The 26,956-nt window shown below is 46.2% G+C and overlaps 1 protein-coding gene across 1 annotated transcript; it reads left to right on the forward strand.

Moving 5' to 3' along the window:
• On the forward strand, positions 1 to 26,718 carry TMEM86A (transmembrane protein 86A). Its single transcript, XM_005522323.3, has 3 exons — positions 1 to 118; positions 15,945 to 16,209; positions 20,412 to 26,718. The coding sequence occupies exons 1-3, from the start codon at positions 98 to 100 to the stop codon at positions 20,837 to 20,839; spliced, it is 714 nt and encodes a 237-aa protein (XP_005522380.1). The 5' UTR covers positions 1 to 97; the 3' UTR covers positions 20,840 to 26,718.
• The last annotated feature ends 238 nt before the right edge of the window (positions 26,719 to 26,956 follow it).

The following is a 26,956-nucleotide window of genomic DNA, read 5'->3' on the forward strand; positions in this document are numbered from 1 at the left end:
AAGGCCCCCGCAGGCGGGCAGGGCAGCGGGCTGGGCAGCGGCCACCGCGGCGACAGCGACAGCGGCCACAGCAACAGCGCGCCCCGCCGCCGCCGACATGGTGTCCCCCGTCACCGTGGTGAGTGCGGGCCGCGCGGCGGGCGGGCGGCGGGGCCCGCGACCCTTCCCACGGGCTCCCGGCCGTGTCCCCGCTCCCGGCCGTGCCCCCGCTCCCGGCCGTGTCCCCGCTCCCGGCCGTGCCCCCGCTCCCGGCCGTGCTCCCGCTCCCGGCCGTGCTCCCGCTCCCGGCCGTGCTCCCGCTCCCGGCCGTGTCCCCGCTCCCGGCCGTGTCCCCGCTCCCGGCCGTGTCCCCGCTCCCGGCCGTGCTCCCGCTCCCGGCCGGTGCCCTCCCACCCGCTCCCCGGGCGCTGTCCCCGAGCGCGGCGGGCGCTCCTCTCCTCCCGCCGCCGGGAACGCGACCACTGGCGGCCCCCCGGGATGCTCACCCCGGCCTCCCCCGGCAGCTGTTGCTCCAGCGGTGCGCCTGCCCGGGCGGCTCTCCGCTGCGTCCTCCTCTTGTCGTGTGTGTTTGCAAAAACATCTCCGGTACATCTGCTCTACGTGCACTGCCTCTGCTCAGAGCGGCGCTGCCCAGCTGCCCGGGGCTCGCGTCGCGGCAGTGCCCGGCAGCATCCTCCTGTCCCCGCGGCCTCCCTTGCCCTCGCAGGCACCTCTGCCTCGCCATCCGGAGGTGGCTTTGCTGTCCAGGTTCTGGTTTGGGCTGAGGCGTGTTTTGATCCCCGTGTGGGGCAGACCTTCCCATAGGTTGGGTGAACTCTCGCTGAAACCTCTCGTCTGCAAGCTAGTCTGGCGCTTCCACCACCTAACGACATGAGATTGGGATTGGTGTCACCTGCCTGTCTCATGGGGAGTCACGATGCTTACTTAATGTAACCAGCAAAAAGGTAGCAATTCACTGCTGTCCTGTCAGTTGGTGATGCGTGCAGCAGAACTCTTGGATTGATGGAACCAAGCTGGTAACTGAAGGAGCTGTGGCTTGTGCAGCAATACGAGGAGCTGCCCCTGCAGGTGAAACAGGGGCTGTTTCAGTGCTGAAAAAAACTGCCAGAACAGCAGAGAAGCTGCACTGTTAGACATGCGGCTTTGCACATTTTGCATATTCCCCTTTCTGTTTATTTGTTGGAATACCCCAGCAGATTTAACACATGCTGTAAGGATAACTCTTGGTGGGAAAGTGTCCTGGTGCTCTGCTGCAGCACTGAACACCTACTGCTGGTATCCTGGTTCCCTGCTGATCCATTCTCATCTTGTTTTGAAATACTTTGGTTAATCCAGGCTGTTGCATACTCTCTGGCAGGTAGAAATGTTGTCCTGATCTTAACCCACAAAGCTGGTGTTCAAAACTGAAATTGCTTTGCCTGTTCTGCATAGCAGGCTGTATTGTCTGATAGTTCAGATGAATTTCCCCCCAGTTATTAACATGTACCTGGTAAGTTCATCAGCAGCCTGGGAATGACTTTTATCTCTAGAGACAGAGGGAAGTAGCTTGGAAATTATAACTTTGTAGTGCCAAACTCTTTTTTTTTTTTTTTTTTTTTTTTTTCCAAAATAGTTATAAAAGTTTGGTATCTTTGTGCTTCTGTGCCATAAACTAAATTTGTCCTTCAGTCATGCTTTTGGTTATAGTGAATTGTCTATGTGTATCTTGGAAGTAAAATCTCATGTTGAGACAGTACTGGAATGGCTCAGAAACTGACAGTTTGCAGAAGGCAGTACTTGGCTATTGCGATAGTGCATCAGGGTGGTCTTGCAGAGTGTTATTTCAACTGAGTTTTGAGGCAAATGACTAAAGCACGAATAGGTGTTGGGAAGGGTGCATGGATTTCAGACAGGAAGGCTTTAGAAAGGTAAACTGGGGAGGAAAATGAAAAAACCCTTATTTTCTCACTTGCCCTTTTGACATATAACAAAGCACATTTCTGCTCTGGCTGTATCTCTGACATGTGAACAATTTATTTCTCCAAATGCAACTAATGCAGGTGTGAAGCTATGGGGAGCTGGAGGGACAATAAGACTGGGAGCTGTGACCAGAGCTCTAGCTGTTTGCCATTGCTGTGGAAGGTGAGAGGGGAGGGTGACTGATCCCCCATGCAGCTCACAAGAAAAAGAGCTGCAAGCCTTTGGTGTTGTGAGGGGCAATTTTTCGCACATCTCTGTCACTGGTCGTCACGTCGCTGTTCCTCTGACGGAGAGCACCGTGCTGCCCCATGCTGGGAAGGGCGGCAGGGATCGGTGTCGTGTGGCAGCCTGTGCTGCCCAGGAGTGTGGTGTGGCCCTTGCACAGCTGGGGGTGAGAAGCAGGATGGCTCTACAGCTGGTGGGCTCCCTCCAGCAAGTCTCCTGCTGAAGGGAAGGGCAGTGGCCATCGGTCTGGCCACAGCTGGGTGCGCGCCTTGGGGCTCAGCCCTTGTCTCTGTACTGCACTGTCTTTGCTGCATAGATAGACTGGGTCTTTGGAGCCAGCATGGATATCGCTGCCATGGCATGATGGGGAGATTCTCTGGAGGGGCAGCACCTGAGGCATAATCAAATTAGCCAGAGGAATTGATTTGTCTGTAGTGTATGTCCTCTTCCAGCACACTGCAGCACCAGTTTCAATGGGGAGAACACCAGGAGAGCACATATGAGAGTGACAGGATTTTTCTTGCCACTCTCAAAGTGATGGCCTTTGTACAGTACTGCAGCAGGTGGCCCTGGCTGCTTACACACAATATGCTCTCCTGCTTCTCCCCCTCTTTACTTCCTTAAGGACACTCTTCTAACAAGAGTCAAAACCCATGATCTCCAAGTGTGCTGTACAACCGATAGTGAGAAGGAATCATGCAAGGAGGCATGGTCCATGGAGAGGATCAAGCTTGGACTGCTTGTTTGTGCCGGCTGCCAGGTGTGCATCATTGCCTGGAGGGCATGGAGAGACCTCAGCAGTGTGCAGAGCTTGTCAAGCTGTGGAGTCTGATGCTGCACAGTTCATATGTGCTGAGCGGGGAGTATGCCCACAAATAAACAAGTCTGGTGCCAAAGTACCTTTTAACATATTGTGCCAGGTCCTCAGCTGGGATAAAGCTCTGGAGTCCTGCTGATGTTAGAGTCTAGACTTGCATGGTGGTGGGCTGTGGCAGGGAAGATGCATTTGTCTGCCTTCCTGTTCCATCTGGTGAGTGATTCTCGTTCTGGTTAAAAGTCACCTTGGAGGGAAGCTTTCACTGCTTACTCTGCTAGGCAAGCAGGAGCATCCTGCTTCAAAATTGTTATTCTTCATACTGCTCTGATTAAGAGCTATTTTTTCTGCATAAAGCCATGTGGGCTGAGAGCCTGCAGTTGGAGCACAGTATTGATAAATAGCACGTTTGCTTCATGGATATGTGAGGTTTAATTCCATTTTTGTTCAGTCAGCACTGATCCCACCTTAATAAAAGAGCACTCGTAAGTGATTTTTGTCCAGCTCCCCCAGCACCAACACTGTTGTCTAAGCAGTTTTTAGTGTGAGCTTGTGGGAGATAGCTCTTGCCCTAAGGACCTTTCTGCCCAGCAGGCACTATGACTGCAGGAGCCACAAGTGTGCAGGAGATGAGCCCAGAGACATGCAGTCATTCTGACATTTACATAACGCTCCTTGCCCAAAGGGACCCTATTTTGTCCCTAAAGTTAGGACTAAGCAGTGTAGGGCTTCACAGCACTTCAAGGAAAATGGGGCATGGGAAATACAGATATTAATTAGCTGAGGGTAGATCTCTTTGGGGGGAAGTTACAGATGATATCAGTGTGTCTTTTAGAGCAAAATGAACTAGGGGCTCTCATCCTTAAACCATTCCCTCCACACCCAACTTGTACTCAACCTAGCACAGCCATACGTGTGAGAGACAGGTGAAACACTCTTCAGGACAGATCATTGCCCGGAATCCATATCTTAACAATACCCATCCCTTCCCTTTTGTCTTCTGGTGTATTTGCATCTTTAAACAGAGATAGCTGAGTTGGGAAAGGATGGGTTGTTTTGACTGCATGAAGGAAGTGGAGCCCTCAGCCCTGTCCCTTCTGGGAAGCAGCAGCACCCTCCTGAGAGCAGACCTTGTCAGCCCTTGGGAAAGATGCAGAGTGTCACTGGGACAGAGTATTAAAGTGATTTGCAAAAACTGGGAAAAATACCTGAAAGGTACAGTCTGGAAGGATATTCACCAGCAGGAAATATGGAATAGGGCTGAAGGGCTGGGTGGATATCATGCATGTTTCTGAACCCACACTGTGGGTCCAAACCCACTCATCCAGATGGGTATGGAAACCTGATGTAAATCATGTTGCTTAGAGACTCTGCACTATGGGCAATTGTAGCAGTAGTAGGTCTAAGCATAGTTTTAAAGGTTTATTTTTAGAAATGGTGCTCCATAATCCTCAAACTTCTGCTGAAAACAAGAAAGCCAGATCACACTGGAACTATTTCAGCCTTTGCTTCTTAAAGAGAGGATGTATTGTTTCTCCATTAATGAATGAAATGTTAGCAACCGTCTAAGTTAGAAGTAACTCTTCTGGTTAATTTTACTTATTCTCCATTTATAATGCAACGTTGTTGCTTTCATTGTAATTTCCCCCATTACTTAAATGCATCATAAATTGGGATTTTATTATGCAGGAAGCTTGTAGACATGCACATTTATATAATGCATAGACAATTGTGGAAATACGGCTCTAGTATAAAAAACAAGCCAATGTAAGTGAATGATAGAAAATATTTCTAAACATCTGAGCTCACTGAAGAAAGGGTGGAACTCATCGCCTTAGCAAAGCTTAGCTGGATCTTAGTAACATTTATGTCAGTCCCACCTTTTGGGAGAAGCCTATAAACTTTGGTCTCACTGAGCAAAAAGCTGTGCTGATTTGTGCCAGCTAAAGCCCAGGCATAGTGTTACATGCCACGATTTATTTTTTCAGACTGAACTTGCGCATTCTTGCTGTGACATTGACATTCTTTGCTGTAGCTGTTGCTAGGGGAGGGTGGGCTAGCGCAGCCTGCAAAGTGCGGGCTTCTCTCACGCTCTTCCCAGTGCCAGGGAGGGAGCATTAAGCAGGCAGTGCTGATCACTGCTGCAGGCAGTGCTCTGGATTAAAGGCTTCATTAACCCAAGTGTGTCACTCAAGGCACACGTGTCTGTTGTTCAAAGTGTGCTTTGAGCGTTAAGATTGTGGGTCCAGTTCAGAGGTCTGTACTTACATGTAATTCCTCTGAAAGGACAGAGATGCATTTCTTCCATTCTCTTTTCCTGCCCAAGTATCTCTATCCAAAATACACTGTGTGCGGCAGAAGAGCCAAAGTTATCTTCTCTGTGGGTAACTTCATAGTGCTGAGGAAATAATAACTCCAGTGAAATTAGACTCTTAGAAAAAGATGGCATCAGGAACCCATCTTCTGCTAGCATGTGGAAACTCTTGAACAGCAAAAGGATTATTAGTTATATAACTCCCGTCCCTCCTGGAGGCCCAAGTGGTTATTATATCACCACTTAATTTTCTACTGTCCTTCATGTCACACAATGCCCAGTAGACTTGTCATTACAGTAGAGATGTAGATTTTGCTTACTGCAGCATACACAAAATAAGGGTGATGGTTATTCCTTATTCTAGCCCGCTTGTGCCCTTCCTATAGTCACTTCTTGTACTGCCATAATCTAAATAGAATTTCAGCTAATGACAGGTTTCTGTGTGACAAATGTGCCAGTCTAGAGCATCCCTCCATATAATGCTGGACGTGAACAAGTATCCAGGTGACACAGCACAGAACACTGTGTCTAGGAGTTTACACACCACCAGAGCTGAAAGGCAGTAGATGGGCTGGGCAAGAGCTTTCCTGAAGATTTCAGGTGTGCTGGGCTGGGAAGGATTTCAGACATCAGCACAGCCCAGGGGCTCACACCGCAGCCTCTGACTCAAGAGTTGCACAGATGCAGTTTCACTCCGAATAAATGCAACTCGTGTCTATTCTTGCGTTAAGTCAGTGTGGCAAGGCTGTCTCTTGTATTGCAAGTCTGCCTGTTAGTGAGGATGGTGGCTCTTTTGATTCACTGTGCTGCAATCCTGTGGAAATGCCTTATTTCTACCAGCAGGCTAGTCTTCTCCCAAAAATTAATTCCTGTAGATTACTGCAAAACATGTTCTTGCCAAGGCTAAGAAAAGATGAGACAACCCTTGTTACTAAATTGTTACTAACTTTTGTCAAGTTTGAACGAATGGTAATGTTTCATGTTCTGCTTCTCACCAGATACCAGCTTTGGAGGCAGATATGGCATCAGGTATTAAATTTCCTGTTATGTATCAAAATGAGTGCCTTTCTGCTGGTCACAAGTAGCCTCTGATTGAGTTATTGCTTGAGACTGAGGGAAGGTTGACCTTAAGCCAGCTGCTCATTTTTCAGCACATTCTAGGCACACCAGACAGATGCTCAGATTTACGTGTCTCCCGTGGCTTCAGCAGAACTGGGCTAAGGCCATGGCTTGGCTACTGTATCCCTATTTGCCTGTGTCTTTGATTTGCTTAGGATATGAATAGCATATGGATAGTGCTGACTTTTGCTCCATTACAGGAGGAACTAAGCAAGTTTTATAGCTTTTCCCTGCAACCCTCATATATAAGAGGGGTGTGATGACAAGGTTATCTCTTAACTGATGTTTTAATTGAAGTTTCCACTTTGCTTGGTTGCATCTCTGTATTTGCACCCTCAATATAAAGGCATAATCCTGGTAAGCAGCTGCACACTCATTTGTGAGTGTGGTCTGTATTTGTTTATGCAGCCTGAGTACAGCAGAGGTTTTGCTAGTAAAAGCCTTGGTGTATCAGTGTGACTCCTGGAGGTGTGTGTTAGTGTTTGTGCAGGTTAGTAGGTTTTTGCACCTGCCCACTCTGTGTCTGTTGAGACTGGCTGAGAAGATCCAACTTGTTTTCAGGTAAGTTGTGTCTGATGTGACTTTTCCAGGTCACAGCATCTTGACACAAGAATAGATATTGGAAATAAAATCTGGGGCTCTGCTGTCATCCTTTGACCTTACCACCCTCCTGTCTCTTAAGCATATTGATCCCATGATTAACACGAGGAGGGCTGCTGCTTTTTTGTAAGGTATCAGAGCAGCATCTCTCTAAATACACATCTTTATTGGGATTAATTGCTTTTTTTCCATTCCGATTTTCTTTAATATCTTTATTTCACAAGCTTTCAACCTGCAGGACATGATACACAGGTAGAGTAAAGCTTTTCATTCAGCTTCCAAATAGTCCCTCCTGGGCTTCCCAGCACAGCCCTATTTGCCTTTGCTGGTATTGTTGCAGCCCCTTGTGAGGATTCATACAGCAGAAGTCTCTTGTGCAGAGCTGAGAGCTTTCCCAGACACTGGCAGCCACCGTCCTCTCCTGTTTCAGTTCTTCCTTCCCGTTCCTTTTGCAAAAGCCTCACCTCTGCTAAGTGTACAGCAATCTGTTGTGTGTGCTAGAAAGGTGAGCTGCAAAAGTGCCTTTTGAATGCCTGAGGTGGTTTCACCCTTGGCATGACTTTGGCAATGGCTTGTAGGGCTGGTACAGCCTGTCGTGTGCCACCTGCCTTCTGGGCTGTGCTAGTGGCTCTTTAGCTGTTCCTGCAAAGGGCTCTGACAGCACCAGTGCCTGCAACGCCCTTCATTTAGACCCACATTATTCCCCACAGACTGTAGGTAAAACGACATTTCTCTGCTGAAGAGGTTGCTTCTGAATGGAAGGGCCTTCCTTCCCTCACAAATACCAACCCCTGGTGGCAAAGCAGCGTGGGGCAGGGTAGAGCTTTGCCAAGTGCCCATTTTCCCCGAGTACACATTCTTCCGTGTGTCCCTGCTGCCACAGCGAAATGGCAGAGTGGCTGGGGCTCTCCAGCAAGCACAGAAATGTTGCAGTGGGTTGTGGGGTGCAAATAGTGCTGGAGATGGGAGAGTGCAGGCAGAAGATGGATTTCAGCCCTGGGAATAAAGCAGTCTCTATGCAGATCCCTCTGTTATTACCTGGAGAGTCAGCCTGCTCTTGGCGCTGACAAGGAAAGAACTGACAGTTCTCCCTGGGGTATTTTATTTTGGGTCTGCACCAGGGACTGGAGAGAGGCTCCAGTTTTGCCACACAGCTCTGGGGGCAGATGTCAGTGGGTGGCACTTGTCTGTAGCAATAGACCTTGCAAGGGGGTGCTGCTTTTTGCTGTGGCTCTGTGCCTTGCAGCTTGCACACTGGGTTTACCTAAAACTGCTTCTTCCTGGGTAACAGAAGTCTGCACTGCCTTTCACAGAAAAGTGTGATATAAATGACAATGAGTCTCCTGAGAGCAAGTACTTGTAGTCTGGAAGCCTTCCCCAGGATAAGCTGTGGAGACTTTTCTATAGGCAGTAGAAATTTTTTGTCTGGATTCTAGTGTGACAGGCCAAATAATTGCCCCTTCCCATCCTGAGGGGAATTCCCTGGGATAGGTACCAACTGTGCATTTCAGGGTGCTGACTACCTGGATCCTGAAATTCCCTGTGGTTTCACAGCCTCCTCCTGATGTCCAGGGTAGCAGTAGGGATATGGCCCCACCTGACCTCACTCAGGAGAAGGGTGTGTGCCCTTGCTGGGGCAGTGCTGTAGCTCTGATGAGCAAAATAAAAAGACAGACCCATTGTACTTCAGGTTTTTAAGCATTTGCAAGCGATTCTTTTGTGAGTGTTACAGCAAAGGAAATGTTTGGAGAGTCTTGCTTTCTGCTACACAAAAAAGGAAGATCCGGAATCCCAGGAGGGAAAAGCAATCTTTTCTCTGAGATAAGATGCTTTCAGGCAAATACTATATTTTTGCTTTCATTTCTGAGAACCATTGAACTACCCTGAAAACCCTAGTCTATGACAGCCCCTGCAGGCCTGAAGAGACTTTTGAATTCTTGACTAGTTTAATATTGTTAGTGCTTGGCAGTGGCACATTATTGACCATACTCTCCAAAGCTGCTGACAGCTATAGCATTGCTAGAGATGTGGAGTCAATCATTACTGCTGCAGGTTAAGAAGAGGTTTTTAAAACAGCCCTGCTTGTGGTCCTGTGCCAGTCTGGTAGGCAGGAGAGATGATTGGTAATAGAAAAAAGCAAAACCACCTCCCAAAAACAAACCCTTCAAAAATATGTACTTCCAGGCTGAGTCTTCAGGATGAAATGTAGTAGTCTGTAATTTTTTATGAATTAACATCTGCTAAAGAAAGGCTTCACCACTTTGAAGACTTCCCTGCAGTCCCAGAAAGCCAAGGGCACGTACCTCAGTGACTCTGTAAGGTATTGGTGGGTATTGCAGTACCTGGCTTTGCCTGGCCTGATTGCAGTAGGTCCTGGGTGGTGCAGGAAGGTTCCAGAGACACCATTGCATAGCTCATCAGCCAAGCTAACAAGATTTCATCTTCTGTTCAGTACAGGAGATAACTTTTATGGATACTGTAACTTCCTTAACTGCTGGGAACACCCTGGTCCAGAGTCTCAAGACAGCTTTGGGCAATGACACGGTTTAAAAGGTGGAAGTAGGAAGTAAAAGGAGTGGGCTCCTCTTGCAATATGTAGCACAAGCAGTGCCCTGATACAGTGGGGTTATTTCCTTGGCTCCAGAACCTCCTCCATCTACTTTAGGCTCCTAAGGGACTGTTTCCTGACATTTCTAGAGCCTCCTACAAGGAGTCTTTTGAATGCAAGACTCCAGTTTCCCATTTGTGACTTTTTTACATACCGTGTGTCTGCAGATGCATGTTTTTTATCTCACAGGTGTAGCAGCAGAGAGCTGCGATGTCCAAGAGCTCCCAGGTCACAGTGGCTGCTGAGCCAGCCTGGCCTCGTCAGCATCCCTGGGAGCGTGATCAGTGTGACTGCTCAGCACCCAGCGTGTTTTACATTCTTCTTCCTTAAGCACCGTTTGACAAGATGGGGCTGCTGTTTTACTTACACTGCAAAAGTGGTGTCTACAATCTCGAGTCACTGCCACTGCCACAGCATGAGGAGCCTCTGAAGGAGTGCTTCCCAGCTCTACTGACACAAACCAGCCCATTTTTGACGCTCAGCTGCTGCTGCTCAGCTGGGTGGCTGCGCCGTGCCCCGCGGTGCCTGGGCGTGCTGCCTCCCTGCAGGGGCTCGAGCTGCCATCCCACCTGCGAGAGGCTGGCAAACATTGCCCTGCTGCCAGGCATCTGCAGGGATCCTTGTGCTGCAAATTTCCTCCCTTCTCCATCTGAGAGTCACTCATCTGGAAGCACCCTCGGTGCTGGCAGGTTTTCATCCCCTCTGTGACTAATCTGGAGGTTCGGTTGAGTGTTAATATTGCGTATCATTTTGACTTGGTGGTGAAAATAAGTTTTGTTGTGGTTCCTTTTCTTGCATGCAACTGTGTCTGGAGCAGCCCAGCCATGCACAGGGGCCCTTGTTAGATGCAAGTTTGATTGATCCTCACCCACTGCCTGCTCCTCTGTGCCTCCACCAAAGGGTGACTTTTCTGGTGCCAAGAATTTGTACAGCAATATAGCTGAGTTCACCACCCAAGAACTGTGAGGGCCCGTGCCAATTTTTTAATTGTATTTTTCTGGCAGATAGCCTCAGCTTGGTCTTAAGAAAAAGAAGTCAAGTACTTCTAGTTCTCAAGCCTCTGTTAATCTGTTGTGGAGCAAAGCTTGGAAGTACAGCTGGACCTTACTTTGCTTAACTGAGGTGGGGAAGAGAGTACCCAGACTGCTGGGGTAGAGGGAGGAGTGATGGAAGCCAACAGATCAACGCTGTTTTGCAGGAGTTTAAGAGACCCTGGGTGTGGAAGAGCTGCTTTGGACATTCACATGTCTGAGCTGGGAGGATGGTCCTTTTGCAGGCTGGAAGTGTTCAGGCAGAGCCCTGTTAATTTTGGCTTGTGCTGAACAACAGAGGCTCCTGTCAGACAAATCCATGATTTTTTGACCCTTGCAAACAGGTCTGACTGAACAGCTGAGCATGAGCTGAGTTTCACTGCATTACCCTTGTAAGAGAATGAGGAGAGGAGAAACTGAGGCCCTGGGTTATGCTGGGGAGTGCCAGAAGCTGCAGTAAAGACCTGGCAAAACTCATTGCATGGCATAAGCATGATGGCAGGATAATCAAATTCACCCACATGCAAAACATGTACCATCTTCTGGGTGATTTATTTGCTATTTTACAAATCCGTTTTAGATGTAGCCTCTACAGTCTTGTCTCCACTTGTGGGGAGGAGGGTTTATTTATCATCCTGAATTTCCTGCAGCACATGGAGCCTGTTCAGGTGCCATCTGCCTTAGATGCTTGGCCCTTGGCATCTCCAACACAAACATAAACCATAAAATAAAATTGCAAAGATACGTTGCACCAACACAGTATTTCAGGCAGGTTGACTGGCTGGTTCAGTGACTCTTTACCACCCTCCATAACAAGCACTTATTTTCAAAATTTTATTTATTAGGAGTAAGCTGGGACATGTACAAGCCAGTTCCTTCCCTGACAAATGCCAACAGACAATCGGTTGTCCCCCAGGAGTGTGTTTGTTCCTGCAGGAGAGCAGAGCTGGATAGCCTTGCAGAGAACCACATGTTCTAGGCAATGAGAAGCAAGGGCCATGGGCTTGCAGTGGCAGCAAACATGGCAACAAAGCCAAATCAATATTTACTGGCACGCAACTGGGGGTGAGAGCTATTGTCACAGTAGGGAAGAACCAAGGCAGGATCCACAATGCTGGATGCCAAAAGCCAGGAGGAGCAGCTCAGACACAAAATGGTACAAGGCCGATGGGAGGGCTGGGTGGAGGACAACAGCCCAGCTTTTTTTGGCCACTGAACACAGTTCTGCTCAAATGCTGCTCAGTGGAATAGCTGGGGTATTTTTTTACAGCATTTTTTCTGGAAAGCAGCACTTTGCAGCCCAGTGGGTGTGAACCATATCCCCACAGCAGGTTGGCACTCAGCTCGTGTCTGTATACTCACTTTCATTGCAGACTGATGTAGGGGGCTTTGCAGAGAGAAGAGAATTAGTTGATTCTCTACATGGTTTCCTAGGACCAGTGCAAAGCTTAGGAACAGTAAACTCTGTCCAACTTTAGCAGTTCAATGCAACAAGCTTCTGATGTTCTTCTCTACCTCAGGAGGAAGATGTCTCCCTTCCTGTGGCAGCCGGATTTGCTTTCCCACTTGTGATATAGACACAGACAATTGGCTCCTAAATGTTAAAGAAAATCAGGGCACTGTCTTATGAATGCAGCTGTTCCTCTGTGGATGTGGCTTATTCTGGAGAAGAGGAGCCAGGTGTAAATCTTTTGGCTTGGTTATGCACCTGCAGCAGTCAGAACAGGCTGTATACAGCTGTATTTCAATCTGGAGCAGAATGAGTACAGAGAAAACAAGAAGGGATCCTGTAAACCTGTGAACAGCTAGGGAGGTGGATATCCAAGCCCCGAGCCTCCAGAGAGCTGCATGTGCCAGTACCATGTTCTGTTTGAAGACTGCAGAATCACAGAATGGTTGAGATTGGAAGAGACCTCGGGAGATTATCTGGTACAAAGTCTCTTGGTGAGAGCCAAGACACAACTTCCTCCTAATCTGCCAAAGTCTTGGAGGGTTTCATTGGATTTGATTTGATACAGATAATTTAATAAGTAATACTTCTACTGTAATTCTGCAAATACAGAGATAGTGGCTTTACAGCACTTTAATTTTTAGAGACTCTAAGTAACTTAATAGCCATAGCCATTGAGAAAAAGCTCTAAATTATGCTCAGTTTAGAAATCCAAATCTTGGAAATACTGCCTTGTTTTTACATTCAAGATATTTTCTGTACTGCATTTCAGCACAGAGTAAATTAGCAGTGGCGTGAGAAAGATTTGGAAAGAAAAATGCAGTAGAATTTGTAATGAAATGGCAAATCCCAGCTTAAAGCTGTGACAATCACACACACTAGCAAAAAGGATCTTGTCACCTCCATCAAGTGCTTCTTTTTCCAGCCCCATGGTGCAGCCCCATCTCACATTCTGCCTCTGAGACACAGGGACAAATGGGTGGTTTAATCCAATTTATCCACGCAGACAAGAAATAATGTTCCCCTTCCCTGTGGTACAGCAAGTCCCATCATGGATTGTATGCTTGCCTTTCCTCAATCCACAGCTTCCAGTCATGTTTGTACATGGTTTTCCAATACCAGTCTTGACTTGTCCTTCAGGTGGCAAATTGCCCCATCACTTCTTTCCAAGCCTCAGCCACATGACCAAACAGAGGATAATCCCCACCCTCACTCTCTGGTTGTCTCAGTTTTTCTTGGAGGACTTTTCCAAAGTATTTCCAATCTTGGTTAGAGTAATAAAAGGGGCTTCACTGATCTGCAGCATTCAGTGGTGGACATGGTTGGAAATAACTCATCTGAAGTATATGTGGAGAAAAAGGGTTAAGAAGTAAAGTGTCAATGATGAGAACCCTGTAGGTCTTCTAGAAGTATGAGGTCACTCTTACATGAGAGTACTGTAACTCTTATGCATGAAAAAATCCTCAATTATTATTAATATGGAAATAATACAAATCATTATTCTAAAATAAAGCTGTCTGGGCTTGCAAAATTCTCATTCAGATAGTGAGAAAAGGTAATTTTAAGCTTACCAAGAAAACATAATCATTCTGCACAAGTTTGTAGTCTAGCTTCAGTAAGGGAAGGTTCCTGGGGAAATGACAAGTGTAATTAAAACCTGTCTCATCATGTGTGCACACAGGAGAGGTGGGCAAGCTGTGATGGTAATTGTAACTGCTCGTAGCAGGTGTTTTTCTGTTAATATGAGGTATTAAATAACCATGTTTACCAACCCAAATACTCTCCTGTATGCTTCTATGCACTCTTTCTCCTACAATACTTGATAGTTCCCAGGCAACCCCTGTATTGTGAGGAGACTACATGGGTTTTTATTACTTTTATTTCAAGTTCATTTGCTATTTGCTGCCAAAATTTTCCCAGGGAACGCAGACAAGGAGTGGTAAATGGTGATTAATTTAGACAGCCTAAGTAGAGGACTCGTGACGGCTCCCCATGTAATACAAGAAAGTTAACGGCTTGCTGATGTCTTTTTGTTAGGGAATTTTGTAGCCTGGTTGTTTAATGGAGTGTTTAAAAATTGTGTTGGCAATAGCCTATGAATAATGTATGATGAAATACCTTACTGCCAAGAAACTGCTGATATGCTGGGGAAATTTCCATCAGATGTGAGAAAAATTTTCAAGGCACTGTCTTCTTGGGATGCCCTTTATTTATAGCCTCATTGCTTCAGAGATTGCATTCCATTTTTAGATACTGCATGTGAAGATGCTCTCCACTGCATCTGCCTCTTTATTCCAACTCCACCTGACTCCATTTGCTTGTAAAAGCTCTGGAATTTTTATGAGATTAGGCTTTATCACCTGAGCACTGTAAGCATGGAATATTTCCTGTGCAATCTTCACGTGTTCTAGGTATCTGCGCCAAGGCACCCTGCATCAAAGGAAGATGCACACTGGTCATTGCAATGTCCCATGATGCAAGAAGCAGAAAAAGGGTCAAGTTATTTGGGACAAAAAACCAAAACAGACAAGTTGGACTTAACAGTGTGAAATCAGTTTGGATGCCTCTAAATTTTCTGGATTTTTTGGATGCCTTCTAATTTCCTCCAGTGCAGGAGGCCTCTGTGTGCTCTGGCCATGAGTAGTGGGAAGTTTTTATGATACATAGCAAACAGATCTTGCTTGACCAAAGAAATGAGAAAAATGAGGGTGAACCCTTACTTTCAGGGGAGCTCTTGGGGTTGCACTGCCTTAGGTGCAAGAGGAAACAGGCCTCCTCTAAGACTCTAGGACATAGCTCAGGCAGGCATGGAAGCAGTTACAGTCTTTTCCTTTGCTCCTTGTTTTCCCCCTCAGCACTTCTCCAGGAGAAAATAAAATCATAGCTTTGTTTCTCACATGGAGTTTTCCCCACCTGCACTGAAATGCAGAAAGGAGGGCAGGTGAACACAATATATATCACTGTGCAGAGTGGTCTCAGCTGTTTGTCAAGAGCAGACCCAGCTTGTGGAGCCCGTAGCTCTCTGCCCTGCCCCTGCTGTGGTTTTGTTAGGAGTAGCCAAGTGCTCGTGCTGCATTTTTGTGTCTCTATTTACGCAGCAGAGCCCTGAGTCAAAACATTTCTTGCAATGTGGGTACTGTATTATTAGTGTAATGCTAGAACAAAGCCACACAAGGTTGATGTTGGTATTAGTCAGCCGAGGAAGTGACATCCTCACCTGGGAGGTTGATGTGTTGGGCTTTGATGCTCGTGATGCCAACAGCAAGCTCCAGGCATGAGGCTACAGGGCAGGGGAAAGAGTAGCTTAGGAGAGAGGTTGTATCCTCAGGGTGATCTGCAACTGGCTAAGCAGGAGGATTTGTGAAAATGGGAGAGATTTGTGCCTTTACCGGTTTGTTTGCTGCTGGGATATATCTGGTGATGCTCTATTTTCACAACTCCTGGAAAGGTGTATATAAAAGGGGTTAGCCTAAACACAAGATAGGTGACAATGAGCACCAGAGGAGTTTGACTAATGGCTTAAATATTTTCAGTGGAACAAATAAAGAGAAAAGGTTCTAAAAACTTCCTCCAAATCCACCACCCAGAGCTCATCCTGCCAACTGAGAAGTGTTTTCAGCAGAGAGGGTCACAAAGGTCTGGGCAGAGCATCATGGTCAAGTTCAACCAGCATTTCTTGGGGCAGGAATACTGGCCCAGGCAGCTGACAGTATATGGAAAAGCAACTTTCAAAGGGAAGGGGCCAGTTCTGTTATGAAGTTTATTCCATTGATGCTTCTGATGATCCTATTAATTTCTCGTTTTTTAATGTTTGTTTTCTTTAGGTGAAGAGTGAAGGCCCCAAACTGGTCCCCTTCTTTAAAGCCACTTGTGTCTATTTTGTCCTCTGGCTGCCAACTTCTAGCCCCTCTTGGTTCAGTGCCCTCATTAAATGCCTGCCCATCTTTTGCCTGTGGGTTTTCCTTCTGGCTCATGGGATAAACTTCTTAGTGTCACACCGGAGTGCCAGCCGCATCCTAGCGGGACTCATATTCTCGGCAGTGGGAGACGCCTTTCTCATCTGGCAGGAGCAGGGCTACTTCATTCATGGTGAGTACAGTGTCAGTCCTAAATGGAGGCTACAGTGCCCAGCTGTTACCCTCTTTATTTAGTAATGAGTTGCTGGGACACGTTTTGTTTATTCATGTACAGCTTAAGCCCCAGGCGCTGGGAAGCACTCATCCCTTGACTAAAATCCATCATGGTTTGAGGAATCACATAATGGATGAGTCTTGAGCTTCTCTTGAGGTTAGGGAGGTAATTGGGTCAGGTTGGGTTTCCTGGCATGTGTCACAGCATCTGGGCTGGATGGAGTTGGGAAGGTGGCATGCCAGCATCCCTCGGGAAGAGAAGGAAATGCTTGTGGCACTTGTCAGTTCCCATGAAGCTATGGGAATTATTTACCTCCTGTTTCTCTGCAGGGAGATCTGTCAGCCCTTTGCTGTGAGGACTGGGGATGGAACATACTATGCAAAGGTCCTCAGTGGAGAACAGGTGGAGAGGACATTTATGTTTTGATAGACAAGCCCATAGCTTGGGGAAGGCATGAAGTGGATGACAGAAACCAAAGCAGCAGCAATCTTGTCCTACCTGGAGGTTTATCAGTGTGAATCATGCAGCCTGTTGTACAAGACATAATAATCTGTTTTGCGAAACATTTTAATGATGGTAAATCAAGGACAAACCTTTCTGCAGTGGTTATGTCAGAGAAGACATTCTCTACAGAAAGATCCACATCTCTCAGAGCAAAATTAGCTTGGTTTATTTTGCTAGTTTGCAGACTGGAACATAATGATTCGGAATTATCATTTAAAGCCACGTTGAACCTGCCTGCAGCAACTCCCTCCCTGGCCTTGGACTGTCACAAGAAATCAGCAGCAGTTGAGTCCTTCACTGAACTGACTGGTGGGGTTTCTGAAGTTAATTTAACCAGCACAGGGATCTCACATAACACCCACCATTAACTGGCTGCTGTGACTGTCCCACTAGAAAATGTGATGAGATGAGGGAACTTTCATGACTTGTGCTGTTGTCAGCTCTGAAAGTCAAAGGTTTATTTTTCCCCCTCTCTCATGAGGTTAGCATTTAATTTTATTCTGGGATTCCCACAAGCTATTTCTTTACAAGAAGGAAGTGTGTGCAGTGCCAGATATGAAAGGCCAAATGCTCTGAATCTGGTTTTAATCCTGCTTCCCATGGGCTTATCCCCATCCCATTAAAAGTTCATGTAAAAATGTTTACTGCTTTTGGTGGGGTTTGGATTAGGCCCTGAGGATTTGATCTGGCTGAACCTTGGGCATGTTGCTGAGGAGCTCCAGCTTTCTTGAGGTGTCATCCTTTCTGTGTTGAGTGCTGACATTCCCACCAATGGCCTCCTCCCAACAGGAGGACCTGGCTCAGTTGCCTCAGCCCAACTGGTTTTGCCTCCTGGAGTTGCTCCTTGAGCTATGGCTTAGAAAACATTCAAGGCCCAGTTCTCCCCATGACCATTTCCATGTACGGACTGTTCCGTACTTCTCTGTTCCCGTATAGCTGGTACATCTCTGAGTTTCCTCTCCAAGTTAGTGCTAGAGGAAGGTTAACCAGTCATAGCAATTCAGCATCTGGTTGATGTGCTTTAATATACCAATGAGTCAGGTTTTCAAACCTAGTCTCACAACTGAGAAGTTTTGCTTTGTGGGTTTAGGCACATTTTTTCTTCCTAAGGAGAAGAAAGGCTCTGTGGGAGCATTTTGAAAATCTCAGCCCTCTGAGCTACTACCTTCTGTAGGGAAGTGTTAATATTTGCATTTCAGATATAAGTAGATAAAGTGCAGTGCTGCACTTCTTTCTTCACTTTGCCTGCAAAATATATTTTCTCCCATTTAAAACTCATCAGGTTGCTGTTGCTTACAACTGGCAGTATTTTTGATGTCATCAGTTGTGGGAATTTGAAATTTCAGGAGAGAAGAGGAAATACTGGACAAAAATGTACATTCTGTTCAATTTCTGCAGTTTTTGGACTGAAAAGGGTTGGAAACTGGGCTCATTTGAAAAGCTTCTGAGACAATGAGTTTATAAAAGGACATTTGTTCGTTACTTTATAGGGAAGTGAGAGCCTGGGAACCTACTCCTGGCACACTTGACTTTTTTTCATTTTTGCTGTTTCAGTCCACTAATAACACATTATTTTCTGACTACTGGCTTACTGCATGTAGAAGATACTTTACAGTGTTAATAAAGGATATTATTCAATTATCAATTAATAGAATGATATATCACTACAAATATAATTAATAATAATTAATAAAATTATTAAATTATTATTAAATATTATTAAATACTCATCTGCTTTGATAGCAGGCACTTAGAAATAATTTATGCATTTGGTGAAGAAGATGGGGACTAGCAAAAAAAGGCCTTATTGCCAGCCTGAGGAAACCCAGAGGAAGAAAGTGGGAGAAAAGGGCTGATCTCCCTGATGTGGTTGAGAGGACCAAGCTGAAGGCTGAGAAATGCAAGAGAAGTGCAGCCTGTTCCTTGTGCAGCCATCACAGATTTCCCCAGCTCCTGGCTTTGATTTGTGGGTGTTAAATGAGTAAACCTGGGAGCTGACTCTCTTGTTTGTCACCAGCCTCACCACATATCACGAAACTCCTCCTGCATTTCCAGGCTCTTTGCCTGCTCCATCCTGTCCTCTCCTTCTCCTCCTCACTGCCAGATGCCTGCATGAAGGACAACACATTCTTCAGTTCCCTGTTGCAGAATGCTCCTTATAATGCCACTGAAGGAAAAAACATTCCTCACTGCTTGGGCGACATACCCTCCTTCTCCTTACCACCTCCCTGGGCACTAACCTTTCCTGCACTATAACCCTATAAAAAGCTCTTGTCCTAAATCCCTTCTCAGTTTCTTCATTGTTCTGTCCATGAGGTGCAATAGCTCTGTGAAACATCAGGTTCTTGTTGTTCTCTTTTGTGCTTCTCTTCTTTCCCCTTCATGATGTCCATTTTCTCTAGCGTCACCCTGCAAAACAGATTCCACCAGCACCCCTCCCTTCTGTGAATTTCTTGCTCATGCCACCATGGCTGAGCTCTCAGTGGGTGTCTGATCTGGTCCTCCCCAAAGGCAGGGAGACACTTCCACTTCTTTGAGCTGGCTCAACACAGAGTAGTAGGATGAAGCAACGTCTGCCAGCTGTAGGTTTTTGTGACTGTTGTTTACACCAGCGCATCACGTGTTACATGTGAACAAATGTCCTGCTGGAACACTCCTTTTCTTCATTTCATGCTTTAGAGTTACATGAAAACTTCCAGCTCCTCTAATAACCCTGCCAGGATAAAGCTGGAGAGCCTGCAGCTGCACCATGTGTGGGTCTGGGAACCCAGAAGACCCAAGGAGCTGGGCTCTGGTTTTGGCCCATTATCTACAGTTGTCATGACAGCTTGGAGACAGCAGCTGTACCAACACATTAGGACTTATTTTTGTCAAATGGATTAGTGGCAAGGGAATAACATATGGGCAGCAGCTTCTAACACCCACATCTGGCATTTCTCAGGGGTGTTGCACTTCAAAGGGAAGCCAGCACTTTATTTTCCCTGACTGATGCCTGGTAAGGTTCATCTGAATCTTGCAGATAGCCATAAAATTGTTGGCAGATCACATTGGTGCAGTCCCTGAAATATGCCAGCTGCTTCTTTCCAGCTTAGGTTTCTCCCAGCTATGGGCAGAGATGGAGAAGCAGCCAGATTTAGTCCTCAAGTGCCTTTGGGTTTGTGGCTAAATACGGGCAAGCTTTGTGGGTTCAGAGGGATTAGTGTCTTTTGCCATGTTTTGTTCCTACATTGCTGTGGTTCCAGTCTTCCTGTTCCACACATGACCTATGAACAAAATACTATGGATAGTTAGAGGTCTTTGGTCTGCCTTGCTCCCAACCTTCTGCCCAAAGCAGGGGAAGAGGAACTACCTGAAAAACGAGTTCAGTTCCTCCAGCAGCTTAGTTCCACCTGGTTTCTCAGCAGAAAGGCTTTTGTCACAGCAGAGCTGTACTTGGCTGCAGCTGTAATTGTGCTGGGGCTTTTTTTTAGGTTGGGGGCTTGGTGCTATCTCCCATGTAGAGATTTTTGTAATAAAATGGACCCAAGCGGTCAGTATGGTTATCACTGGTAGCATTACCTAGCTACCTAGTAGCACTGCAAGGAATGTTTTCTTCTGCTACTGACTGCCAGTCACTGATGAAAGGTCCCACTTTCTGTGTCAATTCCTCTCTCCAGGTCTGCTGATGTTCGCCATCACACACATCCTGTACTCCTCAGCCTTTGGGATGAAGCCTTTGGACCTCAAAGCTGGCTTGCTGATGGGCGTTGTTTCCAGTTCCTGCTATGCCTTCCTCTACTCCTACCTCTCGGGTCCGTTCACCTACCTGGTGGCCGTCTACATCGCCCTGATCGGCTTCATGGGCTGGCGGGCGGTGGCGGGCGTGCAGCTGTGCAATGACCTGTGGACATGGACCAAGCTGTCGGCCTGCGTGGGTGCCATGCTCTTCATGGTGTCGGACCTCACCATCGCGCTCAACAAGTTCTGCTTCCCCGTGCCCTACTCGCGCTTCATCATCATGGCCACCTACTACGCAGCGCAAATGCTGATTGCGCTGTCGGCCGTAGAGACCAGAGATGAAGAGGACTTCAGGAAGAGGAGCTAGGTGGAGTGCCATAGTCTGTGAACACATGGGTTATATCTCAGGTGCTGTAGCTGCATTCACCCCTGAGAGAGATCTCCATTTCTCTAGGCACACTGGTGATGTTGATTTTGCTTCTTTGAAGCATTACCTTTGGGAATTACATTTTTTTTTTTCATTGGCTTTCTCTGAATACAGCTTACTTCAGTGTGGAGTCCACATCAGAAAGCTTAGACTGTCCCTGCAGTAGTTACTCATTCAACTTTTCTTCCCTGGAAGTGCTGTACTACTGCATTTTACTTGTTAGTCTTGAAATGGATGCTGAATGTCTGGGAAGAGGAGGGCTGGTGGAAAGGAGGTTTGGCCATGCACTGTGCTAAAAGGCCTGCCCTCGACTGTAGGCAGACAGGCACAGATCTCTGCTAAAGTCATAGGTAAAAATTAATTTAACTGACGTTTGTCTCTTTTTGTGCATTACAAACTCAGTATGCAAACTGGAGCTATTCCTCTGCTGAAAGGAAGCTTGGAGGGAGAGTAAAAACAGCATATCTAGCTGGGAGCTGAGCTCTGGAGTCAATGGCAGCATGTGGGGCAGTACCCAGCAGAACCAGCATGAGAGCAGAACCCCAAGCTGAGGGCACAGAGCAAGAGGTGTGCTGGTAGTGCTGTGTGCTTTGATTGCAGTGATCACTGCTCCAGGGCAGGTCTCTAGGTACAAGTCAGCATTGCTGCATGTGGCAGAACTGTAGAGAGCGGGAGTTTGGTGGGATTTCAGGGACATCTCAGTAGCCAGGCCAGCGTGTTCTCCCTTGCCACGTGCATGCAGTTACGTGGTGCCTGCAGCCACCAATGAAATGTAATGGACACACGAGGAGCTTTGATTTTTAAAGCAGAACTTACTCATTGTCTTACTTAGTGTATGCCCTAATTACCCTTAGTATGGCAGACAGGCATCTAATCTTTATGCCTTTTTTCTCTGATGTCCTAACAAGTAATATTCCATGTACCCATTGAGTTTTAGTAGCATTTCAGTAGTACTTTTAGTACTGCTGCCTGCAGTATCTTGAATCTTTGTATGAGCATTTCCTGTGATCAAGGCCCTCATTTTGGATGCAGATTGCCATGTTTTGCCAGCTGGTGGAAAATGATCCTCTTTGCACCACTTTTTTTTTTTTTTTTTTTTCAGAAAGCCCCTTTTCTTTTCAGCAGAGCTTCCTGAAAAGCACTGTCCTTCATGTTCAACACCCCTGCCACTTCCTTCTCAAACTCACATGGACTCCCATAGAACCCTGCTAACTTCTCCCTTGTGCTGAGAGGTGCTGAGTGGGTCTCCTGCTCCTCTCCAGCCTCACCTGGTGTGCCTGGCAGAGAATAGGCATTGCCTCCCCATGACTTTTGCATCAGTGCAAATGCAGCCAGTATTACAGGAATCTGGGTTAACCATCCTGACCCCGTGGGGGCATCTGCTGTGTTTCAGACAGGGATCAGAAAGGTCAGCTGCATTATGGAGAGGGAAGGCACTGTAGGTAGCACAGCCCTGTGTAATCCCCTCCCTTTAATGCTGTTATGTAATACTGTCAGTGTTCATTCACTGGCACATCGGGGCCTGCCTGGAGTAAACAGCTAAGGGAATTTAGAGCCATAAACCATTTTCATTCATCAGCATTGCTTATCTCCTGGCCACAGATTGAACCCTTGCAGTGTAGCTCTCTGCAGATGTCACCTGCTGTTACTCAGCTTGGCTGTTAGCAAATCTCCTGCAACAGTGACCCAGCTAAGAGGAAGTCTTAGCATTTGAGGCAAACCCCACCATCCTCCCAGCATGTGAGCGAACAGCACACTGCAGTCTTTGAGTCCCAGCTCTTTGGCATGGGTCAGTCCAGCACACTCAGTTCTTAGCTGGCAGTTCTTCAGAGGAGCTCCCCTACATCCTGAGCTTCCCTTTGCTTTGAGGGAAATGCTTGTGTGATAAAGTAAGCTTTATTTAGAAGTCTTGAGTTTTGATTCTCTTTTTTAATTCTCTAGAAATGAGTAGTCTTGAACTGCCTGGAAATACATGAGTTGCTTTTCTGTGTGCTTTTTCTTCTTGGCTTGCCTTGCTGGCCTGCTCTTCCATCAGCCACTGGATACTTGCAGAAAAGAGTCCTTACGTGTTATTAGGAGGCCTCTCCACTGGCCATCAGAGGTGCAGTTTCTGGTGGCAGAGGTCCCTGGGTGGGACAGCAGAAACTCGTGCAGCCCAAGTGGACTGTTGTTCCTTTGATGTCCTGGAACAGGTCACCTGGAGTGACCTGGCTGGGACACATTGGCCAGTCACACTGGCTCCATCCCAGGGCTGCGACAGCTTCAGCCTTCCTGGGAACATGAGGCAGAGACCTCAGCATACAAAGGAGGGTCCTGGTTGGCCTGGAGGTTTGCTGGCAAAGGCTTTTAATCTTCAAAATCTCTCTCTGGTTCTGCATTCCTTTTTCTAATCCATGTTACTTGAATGACACCATTTTCCTGGAGGCTCTTTCCTCCTGGGAAGAGACCAACTGCTGTGGATTGTGATCTGACACAATTTTGAGATGCCTAAATCCTAAGAAGCCCTAAGCAGTTGCTGGCAGTCTGTTAAATAACTTTTCTTGGGATTAAAACTGTTCCCTCTATCCCAGTGAGGGAAATCTTCACTTTGAAATAGAGCAAAAAAAAAGGAGTGGAGTTCATATGTGACAAATGGTGGTACTGTCTGTAGGGCTGCCTTTGTGGACCCTCCTATTGCCTCTTTGTACTCAGTAAAACTGAGGTTCAATCCATTCTTCTCCTTTTCAGGAGTACAGTCCTTGAGAAGCACCCAAACTTTGGCCCAGGAACATGACAGAGGGAATGAAGCCTTCCAGGTGGTATAGTGTTCCTAGCCCCAGCAGCAGCAGCAGCAGCAGCAGCAGCAGCAGCTCCTTTTTGTTGCTAAGTACAGAGGCTTTCTTTTCACACTGCTGTATCCAAACATCCTTCTGCAATCCCTGTCTATGGTCACTTGAGCTTACATGCGTGGTTTGGTTACTTTCTGCAGTTACCACCCTCTTGGAGGTCCTTTGGCTCTTTAATTAGATATATAAAAGATACAGCACGTTTACTTCAGCCTCTTTCTGTAGGCAGATCCTCCTTGCACAGAACTCCCAGGGTCAGTCAAAGAAGCAGTGCTAATTGCAACTAATTTTTAAGCGCTAGTAAATGCTTCTGGGCTGTGTCACAGTGTGATGCTCATGTAGAAAAGGCACGTCAAGGAGAACAAAGCCAGAGGATTTTAACTTTTAAGCTTTACTCTTACTCTGTGCTGAATACCTGGCTTCCTACTCCTCCCTATTGAGGCGTCTTTAAGACGACTGGTTTAAGAATTGTTCTAAAATGGCTTTTGAGTAGATTGCTGAAGGTTTCATGTTATCATCAGTGGAGGTAATTTATATATTTTTACACAAGTTTATAAAATTCTGGAGGAACTTAGCAGTTTTTAGTGACTCTTCAAAGTTTTTCAGTCCTGTAGTTTGACACTAACACCTGCATTTTCATCTTGCAATCGTGGTATTTTTGGGAGCTGTTCTGGAAGAAGCAGACCTAAGCAAACAGCAACTGTAGAGCTTAGTGGTAGGTGCCTTTTCGCTTGGTTTCTGAATACAGACGGGAGTCTTTTAAGCAGAGTCATCATAACTGTGTTCTTGGAAGAGGATGGGAAGTTGCTGACTTCTCATGACAGAAATTCTGGATAATTCTCCTGCTTTTTATCCATGCTCGCTCCTTTTGTGGCCTTGGGTGAGTCACTTAAATTTTCAGGGGCCAGGTCCACATCTGGTGTATGAAGGCCAGTGCAATGCCAAATTATCCCAGCAGGGGACCATGGGACCTCACCCCTTTCTAAAATGGAGATATTAGCCCTTACATACCTCACAAGGATATCGTGAGGATTGATGCTCATACAGCACTTTGAAGATGTCAAATGTTATGTAAGTCACAAATATTACTCAACTTTAATGTTAAAATTACTATTAGGTATCTGCAGAACTTCTTTTAAAGGACAGAATGTGTGACTGCCTTTTCAATTTGCATCAGATAGAAAAAAAATGCAAAATATTTATTCATGCTGGCTAACAGGATGGGCTCAGCTCCACTTGAACTCTGAGGGAGGTTTAGCTTAAGAATCTGAACTCTCTAATTTCAGTTTTGAAAATGGTTTTTAATTCTTTTAAAAGCCTTGGCCAAATTCTTAGATGTGAACCTTGCATCCACTTTTGTAGTATGGTCTTGTCCCTCACTGTTAGCTGGAGTACAAATAATCCAGCCAAAACAGAGTACCTCACACTGTCTGCTGTGGCTTTTGAAAAAGCTGGAGCAGAAAATGAAGTAATTCTGTTCAACCTTCAGTCTGCAGAAGGTCAGCTGGGTTTCATGAGACAGCTTTCAAAGGGATGTTTAATTTCTCTGATTGTAAGTTTTACTGACTTTAAAATCAGCAGAGAGAGAAAGCCTTGATGGAATCAATAAGGTTGGCACATCCTTCTTGAATTTCTTTCTTTTCACCTGAATCAAGGAAGCAGTGGGTTTTGTAGCAAAGGAAGTGCTTGTACCACCAGTCCTATGGCCCAGAACAAAAGTTGATCTAGAAATACAGCTCTCAGCCATCACCATGTTCTCAACTAGGATAAAAATGCCACTGTTCACTGATCTAAATCTGGACCACAGCTAGAAACTACCTAGTTTTTGTAGCACTAGCTGCTGTACAAACACAACTGAAGGCAAGGAATTACAGACCAAGGAATGTGAGCTGTGGACATGTGAAATGGACTATAATTTTGAAGCAGCTGCAGTAAAATTTTAATATGAACTCAGAAGCAAACACAATGCAAATTTTTATGGTTTCTTTAAAATATTTGATAGGTTTTAATTTTCTTAGTTTGGAGAAAATTTTCTTAACGTTATTTTATTTTTGCTCTTACTGTAAAGAATAAAAATATACAACTCTAGACAGACTACAAATGAAAAAAAAGGTGGCCAGTTGGCAGGAATGCCAAAACTTCTGTGGCTTGTATTGTTTTGGTGGTGACACTGTGCTGCTGTCGGGTGAGCTACTGGAGAGGTGTGATGGCTTAAAAGTGAGGCTGAAGCACAGGATGCAGGGCTTGAGCCACCAAGACTTCAGTGGGAACATGATTGGGCCAATTTGAATCGGTCTGAAGACAGGGCATAAGGAAGTCAAAGACACCTTTTCCTGACAGAAGAAAAGCAAGAAACCAAAACCAGCCCGTTGGGCGATGGTGCTGAATCACTACAAACACATTTATCTAGACCCTGCTGGACCAAGCTTTGCTCCTAATGCAGCTGGGGAGGCTTGCTCCAAGCCTATGGTGCTGGCAGGGTCAGGCCAGCAGAACCTGAAGCTTTGTTAAATAAAACTCAAAAAACAGAAAGCAACAACAAAAACAAGAACAAAACCCCAAAACCACAAAAAAAAACCAAAACAAGGAAGGAAAAAGCAAATGCCACTGGGCAAGTGGCAGTTCTGCCTGCCTGAGAATGCAGAGTGGCTGGTCTGTCCTGAAGACTAATCTCTATGTCTTGGACCCGTGTGAGTCTCTTGCTCCAGCCTCTCTCCCACACATTCCAGGCAGAGGGCACTGAAAGATGTGACTGAAGCAGCTGCTCTCCTCTGGGGAGTCAAGCACTTTGCCATGTCTAAAAGTCTCTAGCACTTAACTTTCTTTACTGTGATTGTAAAGGTCACCACATACAGTACAGCCACTTGATCCGGGATCTTTTCTTAACACATTTTTATGCTGATTTTACTATTTTAATTCTTTGTTTGGAATGTAATTTTTTTCTCATTTCTTTCTTGTGTGTAACAGCAATTAAAAATATTAATTTACTGGGTATTTTTACTGTGCATATACAATGTCTCCTTGCCCATTTTCTGTTTCTGTCACTGTTTCAGCACAAAATATGAGGCCCCTCTGTGGTGAGGAGCTTTGTGCCACTGTTACACCTTCTAGCATAATTTCTGCTGGACCTGCCAGCACCCCACTGTCACAGCATTCCTGCCTGGGGAACCCTGAAAAACACCCACATGCACCCTACAGAGCACATCCAACACAAACCAACCAGACACCTGGC

This window comes from Pseudopodoces humilis, chromosome 7, assembly GCF_049639895.1.
Source record: "Pseudopodoces humilis isolate 2021_Gansu_Grassland_sample_001 chromosome 7, ASM4963989v1, whole genome shotgun sequence".
Classification (NCBI taxonomy): domain Eukaryota; kingdom Metazoa; phylum Chordata; class Aves; order Passeriformes; family Paridae; genus Pseudopodoces; species Pseudopodoces humilis.